Source organism: Cnephaeus nilssonii (assembly GCF_951640355.1).
Source record: "Cnephaeus nilssonii genome assembly, chromosome: 13".
In the NCBI taxonomy this organism is placed as follows: domain Eukaryota; kingdom Metazoa; phylum Chordata; class Mammalia; order Chiroptera; family Vespertilionidae; genus Cnephaeus; species Cnephaeus nilssonii.
Window position 1 is genome coordinate 40252407 of NC_137084.1, and position 10081 is coordinate 40262487.

General features: G+C 41.5%; 2 protein-coding genes across 2 annotated transcripts in view; both read right to left on the minus strand.

Moving 5' to 3' along the window:
• LOC307110107 (uncharacterized protein) overlaps positions 1-10081 on the minus strand; it is a gene marked incomplete at its 3' end in the record, with an annotated part of 89753 nt that overhangs the window by 60882 nt on the left and 18790 nt on the right. The gene's annotated exons all lie outside the window — the stretch shown is intronic.
• The window catches only part of LOC307109255 (E3 ubiquitin-protein ligase TRIM34-like), a gene marked incomplete at its 5' end in the record, with an annotated part of 12369 nt that continues 6657 nt past the window's right edge, over positions 4370-10081 (minus strand). Inside the window, 2 exons of the mRNA XM_079787968.1 lie at positions 4370-6036; positions 6262-6288. Coding sequence (XP_079644094.1) covers positions 5419-6036; positions 6262-6288 — 645 coding nt within the window. The 3' untranslated portion in view covers positions 4370-5418. The remainder of the gene's footprint in view (positions 6037-6261; positions 6289-10081) is intronic.

Sequence of the window (10081 nt, forward strand, 5' to 3'; positions counted from 1 at the left end):
AGGCCTGTCTGGTGCAGCGCTGCCAATCCCCTAAGGGGGTTGTATATGGTTCATGGTTTATGGCCTCTGTAAAATGAGAGTATTCCAGGAAACTGGTTCTGCAAGGCAGGACAGGCATCACAGATAAGAATGGAGCTTATTGGCAAGCAAGAGTGTGCATCAGAATGCAGGTTACTGGCATAGATTCAAATAGCTAGCCCCTCCCCTCCCCAAATGTCTGATTTTCCCCTTTATCATCACATCCTACATAATAAAAAGGTAATATGCAAATTACCATCACTCCGCTATGCCCACGATTGGGCCGGCTGGAGGCGCGGGGGGCGGGACTCGGGGTGGCCGGGATGGCTGATTGGGGCCAGCCGGAGGCAAGGGCAGGCGGCGGAGATGGAGTGTCTCCGCTCCCCCGCCCGTGCCTCCAGCCGGACACAATCGGTCCCTGCACCACTGAGCGGTGGCCAAATGGGGCTGGCGGGATGCTGAGCTTGTGTCGCCAATGGGGCCAGCTGGACGCTGAGCCATGGCTGTGCCGCGGCACAGAAGGGGCCTCTGGGGCAGCGAACCCATGTCCCCGTCCCGGCCGGCCTTGTGGTGGGAGTGAACGGGCCTGTGGGGCCCGGAGCTCAGCATCCGCTCAGCAGGGGAGGAACCAGAAAAATGGATCTTTCCAGTTCCTGATGTTGACAGCCCTATGGGTGCCGGGGTCCTCCACCTGCAGCCCCAAGTTGCAGCCCATCAGCCCCAGTCGCAGACTGGAAGCCCCCTGCCAGCAGTCCAGACGGGACCAGTGTGGCGCTGTGGTGGCGGGTGTCAGCGGGCATGCTACAGACATTAAATCACTGCCATTGAGGCCACCCCCACACACACACTCGCAAGTAGTATGGTCCAAGGGGGTGACTCCTAAGGCAAGGCTCCCATGGCAGCTGATGCTCACCATGCCAGGTGAGGAAGCCAGACCTGAAAGCCCAAGCCCCCGAGTACCTGAACTGCAGGGCATCGTGGGCCAGGGCCTTGAGGAGGCCCCAGGACAAGCATCTTCCCAGAGGCTGTGCAGAAGGAGGGGAGGAACCTCTAGCTAGAGGCTGGGGTGGGGGATGCTGGTGTCTTTGCAGGCCAAGACACAGCTGAGGGACTCCCCTCCCCCCCGCACCCCCATGAATGAATTTCGTGCACCGGGCCTCTAGTAATACTATAATTGAGTATTTCTTTTCATCCAGCCTTGTACCCCATAACAATTAGTTTAGTGAAGGCAGGAAGAGACCTTCTTTATGTTATTTCTTATTGTGTCAGATTTGTTACAAAATATTGGTATATGGGGAATGATATTAAAATAGAAAGACATACAGTTATATTGCTATGGATATAATTTTAATTACATTGAACATGCTAATGATAATCATGTTTCTGTTCTATTATTGGTGTTGCTATCAACATAACTGCTGTGTTCATATATCAAGCCCAGCTAGTGTGGCTCAGTGGTTGAACATCGACCCAGGAACCAAGAGGTCACCAGTTTGATTCCAGGCCAGGACACATACCTGGGTAGTGGGCTTAATTCCCAGTATGGGGTGTGCAGGATGCAGTGGATCATTGATGTTTCTCTCTCATCGATGCTTCTATCTTTCTATCACTCTTCCTTCCTTTTTCTTTAAAAATCAATAAAAACATATTTAAAATCAATAAATGAAAATGGTATTGTTAGCATTTATGTAAACTCCTTTGACAAATTTTAAACAATTATTCTCACATTCTGTTTTACTCCTAAGTTGTATTCAGATACTTACCTCAATGTCTGTTTTTTATCTACACCACCACACTCTAACCACATTACTTCCTGTGCCCTGTGATATTTTCAGTCTAGAAACAGTTAAAAATCATAGATCTGAAGTCAGAGAACTTCTCTCCAACAGAAGATATAGAGACTAAATGGAACACAGAGCCCTGAGGAGAATGTATTATTCCCTGGGCCTTAGATCATAATACGCTGGGATGTGGACCACAGCAATGTGCTTGGCTCTGGACGTGGACTTTAAGTGATGCGAGAAGGGGTATGATTCATTCAAGGTTCCTATTGGCGTGGAAAGCTCTGTTTTCCTCACTGGTGTCTCTCCACATTAAATGTAATGTCTCAGAGGAAGTTTACAGGACACCAGCACCACTCCCCCTGCCCTCCCAGCCTCTCTTGGGCTTCTGATTTCCTCAAACATTTTCTGATTAATATTTTATAATCTCTTCACAGACAAGCTCAAAGACATTAGGCCCCATTTGTAGCTGTTATATTCAAATTATCGATTGTCCCAGGCTTTGCAGCTCTAAGTGGTCCTCCGTCAACCTACTCAAAAACTGCATACTATATGTTGTGGTTTGAATTTTAAAAGAAAGGGATTTCTTGGGAGCTAAAAGGTGAAATCTGATAATGAGCCAGCTTCTGTACCCCTTATTAACAAAAGGATTTATTTCTTATCATTCCAAGCTCTGCACCTCATAAAACATCTCACACAGGGTCTGGAAGGAGCACATTAGTTCTCTGGGGCTTAGGATATGGGCTCAGATCAGATTCAAAGGGAGGCAAGAGTAAAATGATGACTATGGGATTTGTGGGAGGCACACATCCTACCCTGTCCATGTGCACTCCACATAAAAACACTCCATGTGTGGAGCCCTTCACTTCCCTTCAATTGTCAACAAGTTTTGTAGATCAAATATAGACTACACCAAAAATTATTCTACTGTATATCTCTGCATTTACCACCAGACCCCAAATCATCCTGTTCTCTTTTATTCACTGTGAGAATGAAAAGTGGGACAAACACTAGAAAAAAAATCTGGCTGTCTGTTGTGTCATAAGATACCTAAAAACCTTTAATCTACATATACTATTTCCTCAAGAGCAAGCAATTGTATTTCAGAAGACTGGACGGGGATCCCACGTTCACTGCAGATTCATCTCCCCTCCCTTTCACTGTGGGGAAGGGAGGAAGAACAAGCTTGTCTTCTGTCCTAGGGGCTGCCCTAGTCTGTCAGCCCACTGGAAAGAGTGAGGCCAATAAGGAGAAAACAATTGAAAACAAAAGTATGCTGTGTGTGTGTGTGTGTGTATCAGAGGCAGATCTTAAGCAGTCTTAACAGTGGTGATAAGGACCTAAAAAATGTGGTATCTAAACATTCAGATCTTTTTTTCCTTGTAACTAGGGTTTCATCCTGAATTGGTGAACCGAGATTCCAGTAACTGACAACTCCTGGAGTTGATTTGTCAATAATTGAGGAGCATTGTTAATAAGTCATAGCCCCAGGCATCATAGCAATGGAATGATAGGAAGGCAGAGATCAAAGGGAAAATTTAGATCAATTTCACACACACACACACTCTATACTATCCACCTTGCAATCCCTTGTTACATCAAAGATCATCCAAAGTGAGGGATTTAGATACCCCTTGGCCATGCACAGATGAGAGCAGATAATAATTGACAAGAGAGTCCATTTAGTTAATTAATTAATTAATGTACTTATTTATTTATTTATTTTAACTTTTACTTCTTCAGGGACAGATTTTGGAATAAAAATTCCGAAAGACAAGGGGATGGTGGGAATATCCATTGCAAGTATCATACCCCTGCTGTCTCTTTGGAGGAGAACTGGCTTTTCTCTTGTTCCTGCAAACTTGCACCTCACTGCAAAAGTAAGGCTGACCTGGGCAACTAAACATTATTAAGAAATCCCACAATTGTACTTCTTATACTTACATCATTTCTGTGAATAATTATTTCTTACTAAAATGTTTTAATGTTGACATTAGTGCAAGTAATCTTCTTTTCCCCATATTCACCTTCTCCCACACCCCTGTTCCTTGGCCTTCACAAGTAAGTATATTGTCCATGTCCATGGGGTATGCATATATGTTCTTTAGCTAACACCCTTACCTTGTTTATCCAGCAACCCCCACCCACCTCCCCTCAGGTACCTGCCAGTCTGTTCCTTGTTTCTGGTTTCATTTTGTTCATTAGATTTCACAATTCTTTCATCAAGTTATTTTTATTTCTTAAATCAAAGCAAGAATAGTAAAGTTGAAAGAAAAATAATATGTATTCTTAAAATCATTTATTTCAGTCACAGTGACAAGCAAACAAATATGAATCGACCGCATACTTGATGACTAAATTATGTGCTAGCCATGACAGAAGCTATTGAAAATATTCTGTGGTTTAATTTTCACAATAATACATCAGGTAAATATCATACTATGTTACAAATGTGAAACTGAATTGTGTACCATTTAGATTACTTGATCAAGGCTAATGTGCAGACTTTTAATAAAATTTTTAGTCACACACACACACTTGTACACACAGGCCTGTCTAACACTGGCAGAGATGGACTAGTCTAGTCAGCAGCACAGAGATATGTGGAATCTGAAACATGAGACTTCGGTAAAAACTTCCCTAGTGCCTCTGAAATCAAAACCTGTTTCATGAGACACTGACACTGCTTAGATTTCTCAGTAATTAGTGGAGAAATATTTATTCAGTTGAGTCACTTACATGTTATATACTTAATGCCATTTTTCTTCTCACAGTGATACTAACTATGGTATGGTTTTATTATCAGGATTATTTAAAGAAAACAAATTGGCATTCAGGTATTTTATTCAAAATTCACTGTGCATATTTGGAGAAATTGGACGTGAACTCAGAAATGAGGACACAGAACTTACACTTGCACTACATATTATTAAAATATTTTCTTATTGCCTGGCTGATATTGCTCAGTGGTTGAACATTGTTTGACCCATGCACCAAGAGGTAGTTGGTACAATTCCCAGTCAGGGCACATTTCCTGGATGCAGGCTCAAGCCCCAGTAGGCGACATGCAGAAGGCAACCCTTGATGTTTGCCTCTCATCACTGTTTCTATCTCTCTCTACCTCTCCCTTCCTCTCTAAGAAATCAATTAAAAACCCATATTTAATATTTTCTTCTTCACTCCTTGATGAATAACAAACATCATGGGTAAACAGACAAACCTCTGAAGATTCATTCTGTACTGAATGACTTCTATACAAGGTCTTCAATAAAAGTTGTTGAAAAGCTTTCCTTCATCTTTTCAGTCAGGGGCAGAGGACATGAGATTGTAGAACTTGGTATAGTTGTTACCTCCATACATGTCTTTTTTTTTTTTTTATGAGGCATTAGTCATTTTCCTTGAGATGATAAAACTCAAGAATTAAGATCGTCTATGAATGCAAATAAGATTTTTGGGAAAATATGACATGAGGCAAATTATACACCTTATTGATGAATGAAGGGTACTCAAATTGAAAAAAAAAAAGAGCACAGAAAAGATGGTGAGAACGTCAGCTCAAATCATTAGATGCACCTAAGGCAAGAGGCACTCCAGAGAAGTGGGTGAGGGTGTAAGAGGTTTAAGAGCCGGGAGAACACAGTGTCATGGGGGCAGTGCATTTCATAGGATTAAAATACGGAAACATTTTCTGAGGAAAGGAACATGAAGAGAATTTATAGATGAGAAACCTATCGTTAGTGACATTAAAAAATGAGACAGTGCCAGCATCATAGTCTAGGAAAACTCCAACACGACGGGGAGGAACACTCAGGAACAGGGTTAAGGTCGTGGGGTCAGAGGAGTCAGAATCCACAAAAGCCTTATATTCAGAATGGTTCTGTAGCCCTATAACCCAGTAGCCATATTTAGGTTGAAATATAGAGCAAACAGGCTGACTATTTTTAACTTGTCTTATAAAATCCGTCATATTGGAGTCAGGGTATTTTCCTCCATATACCCCCAAAATCCAGTAACTTTTCTGTGACACATCTACCTCCCAGTAATGCTTCCCTGATGTGATAGAAGGTGATCCCAGGACACCAAAATCCTCATTATTGCTTTGGAAAATACGAAAAATCAGGGCAGGTCTCACTTGTCTTCGATCCGCAGAAATGACAATAATTGATTTATTCATGGGAGTATCCAGGGTCACGTCTACTGTAGAAAAATTACAGGGTTGGGTGAGGAATCTGACATACTTTATTTGTGACATTGTAAGACAGATATTGAGAATAAAATGAGTGGGAAATGGGAAGGATTTGATTTGGTTCTTGAGGAACAGTACTCACTGCAGAAAAATAATACATATGTGGGTGTTGGGAGGGAAAACATAAGTCTTTATAATAGAGACCTATTAGAAAATGCAAAATTCTAAAAGAAGATGAGGACAAGGTGACTTTGTGATATTGTGATTTCTCCTTACCCCAGTAGCATCGCACATCTGTCGGTTCTGAAATTAGAAAAATCCATATCATCAAATATAGGCAAAATATTCTGCATCAACATCTGTTTTCTAAGACTGGGGTCTATGTAAGATGGTACATGGGAGAATAGGTGTGAACAAGAAAGTTGACCACTCTCCTTTGGATATGCTCTTATAACCAGCATATAATATTCGTTTTCCTTTGTTTTCTCTATCTACACCTAAAACCTGAACTTTAACCCCAACCATAACAAAAATCTCACAGCCACCCATTCCTCTAGCATTCCTCACCATTAAACACTTGCAGCATCCCTCTCAGGTCAGGAGCTTGGAACACTATCCTTTGCTTCATGGAGAGAGTTTTTGGCTTCTTCAGAGTGAAGTTCTTACTCCTAGGGATGACAAAATAGATCCACACACCTCTGAATTTTTGTCTCTCCAAAACCACTGATTTTTATCTACTCACCCCAATGAGTACTTGAGCCCCCATTCATGGACCCCTGAGAAAGGAGCGAGTAGACTTGGCACCAGAAGAAATGGGCTCAACCCACTTTCCCAGTTGACTGCTGTCTGTCCTTGGAAAGGCACTGACCTCTCAGAAGTAGTTTATTACTTTCACAATGATAACTATCCTCTTCCTTTCTAACTCCTAAAAATCATATGAAATTCTATGCCATAGTGAATTTCTTTGAAATGCAAAACTTGGTACCTTGAAATAAGTTAGTATAAGGAAAAGTTGTGACATGGATGTAGATTCCCAGAAATATGACAAGAATGTGAGGATACAGAATGTGGTTCCTTATGTTTGAAATATATCAAATGTGGAAATACTGTCTGGGAAGAACCAAGACCTTTAAATTCCACTGCCCAGTAGGGAGGCCTCCAGAACTACATCTGAGATTTTGGGTTCTCTGGGAAAAAATATAACATTTGGAAAGGAAGATATTATAAATGCTACTAGTGGCCTGGTGCATGAAATTCGTGCACATTAAAAGGGAATTAATTAGAGGAAATATTTTAATATTGCTATTTCCCCTTTCTCTATAATAGAAGTATCAGAAATGAAAGAAAATTAGTAAAATGTATATGAAAATGTCCCTCCTGTCAGAGTCTGGGGCATGACGCAGGAGCCAGAGTCAAGTCCCCGCTCACCTGCATACACCTCGAAATGTCCCAGACCCAGACCCGGCCGGCCCCAACCCTGTCAAGCCCTTCTGGGGCAAGGGGCATAGCCTTAGGACCCCAATCAAGCCCCCCAGGTCGGGGACACAGCCTCAGGTCCCCAGGCCCAGTGCCAGGGTGAAGTCATAGACTGAGGTTCTCCATCAAGCCCTGTGGGGTGAAGGATGTGGCCTCAGGTCCCCCGTCTAGCCCCATGGGGCAGGGGGCATGGCCTCAGGTCCCCTGGCCCAGTCTGGTGCCACGCAGCCTAAGTTCCCTGCTGATAGTTGTTATGGTATCACGGCATTATAGCGTCATGGTGTAACAACCATTTGCATATTAGCCTTTTATTATGATGATACTACTAGTGGTCTGAATTTTATGTGTTTAGAGTAGATTAACACAGCCAAGTAGGTGTTCAAATTTATACACAAAGATGCTGCTCTTCCATTCAGACTTCAAAAGTACATGACCAAGATGGATCAATTGATTTTCCCAGGATCAAAATATTCCTTGATATTCAAGTCGGCTTTTGGAAAATAAAGAAAACCATATGTTCTATTCCAAGAGCAGAAATTTAAATATAAAGGAGTTGTCTCAAATTCTGGGTGCTTAGAAGGTAAAGAAGATATGACATTCCATGATCAATACATCACCTATTACATGTGGAAATCTGAGTTAGACACTGATATGCTGAGTGCATAGAATTTATGAAATCAGATGGGTTTGATACTGCAACATCTTATGCTTACTGCTACTAACCCAAACTTTGCAACTCCCCTCAAGTAAATTGCCTACATAAAATCTGGTTCATTCTCAATAGGTATAGAATACACAAACCATATTTGAAAGAAATTTAAGATGAAATTACATCCAAATGTTTCTTCCCTGAGCAATATTTTATTCTTATTAATCGTTAGATAATTTTAATGGCTTTAACCCTTTGCACTCGCTTGCTTTTTCCTCGATTCCTTTATTCTACTCAGGATTTAATTTTTTAAATACCCCAGATTTTACAAAGCATGGCAGTAGAATAAAAAAACTGGAGTTTCTTTTCATACAAACTTATTTATTTGGATTTTTTTAATATTTCAAATTATTGATACATTCAAAGAGTAATTTTAATCTCGATGCTAACCATGTCGAGTCACACTGGACATCTGAGTGCAAAAGGTTAAACCTCTTTTTACAGCACAAAAAGACCATCTCTGGTCGTCCATACATACCTTTTCATAGTACCTTTCACATCCTAGGGAGAAAAGAGAAACTATAAGTCATGAAGTAATAAGCTCTTTTCACTAACAAAGCTTCAATACATCTCCCCACCCCACCCCGCTGATCTGGTGGGAATAGAGATGGTCTTAACATGAGAGGAAAATAGTAAATAAAAGACCCAAGTCAATCATTTCAGAATATTCAATAGTCGTGTGTTTTCCTAAAATATAGAAATAACTTTTACCCTTGTGGCAGCACAGCTTGAGCTTCTAGTACCTGGAGATGAGACATATTTATGAGAAAAATATGAGGCCCCTGATATTTTCCCATGTTCATAAGACTACTCATGAGATGATTTGAATAATTCATTGTTTGTTCATTTATTAAACACATATGTAAAGTGTTGTACTATTACTTGTCAGGTGTTTTGCCATAATTTGTAGAAACAAAGATGAGTAGTTATAGTATTCCTCAAAAATTTACATGGCTTTTGCTGAGTGTACTAGGAAGCAAATGTATCAATGTAGGTGTTCTCAAATGTCTCTTCTTTTTTCACCCACTATCTATAATTGACCTTATCCACACCCTTAAATCCAACACACATATATCTATAATTTATTTCCAAGTCTTTATTTTTACTCAGTTTTGTCTCTTAAATGCAGTGTTAATACAATGCCTAGTAAAAAAGCCACAGGAACCAGTAACTTAGGATGTTTACTAATGTAACTTGCTTTTCAACAAATAAATTTCCTCCTCTTTATACGCCTTTGTCCATGTTACCAATAGTCCAGGTGGTCACTATTCTAAACACTACAATATTTTCTGTATTTCAGGGTCTAAAAAGTTTATTCCATATTGTTAAATATTTTCAGTCATCTGACCTGTTTCTCATCACAGTTTTTCCTTCTTACTTCCTAAAGTCAATAAACACGTATTTTTAAAAAGTCATCACAAGGCTGGGTAGGAGGGGCAAGAGATAAAACTGGCTGGTACCACACCCACATGTGTAGATTATGAAAAGAGACCTTCCTTCAGCCTGAGGGGCAATCCCACACAAAGATGCACCGGTGGGGTACCTCAGCGTGGCCTGTGAGGTCGGGCTGTGAAACCAGCAGTCCAATACCGCCTACCACTCCTGCCTGCCATTTCTACTCATTCAGACCACTGCTGTGCCTGCAATGGCTTGCGCCCAGTCAGTCCCTATCAAGAGAGGGCTCATGCCACTGCAGTGGCACTTGCCAGCCGTGAGCCCTGTGTCTGGCAACTGTGGTCAGCTGAGCAGCTCTCCTGCTGTGGGAGTGCACTCACCACCAGGTGGAAGCTCCTGTGTTGAGAGTGCACATCATAGTGACCGGTTGTTCAGTCGTTTTGGTCATTTGGTTGCCTAGGCTTTTACATACTACTAGAGGCCCAGTGCACAAAATTTGTGCACTGGGGGGGGGGG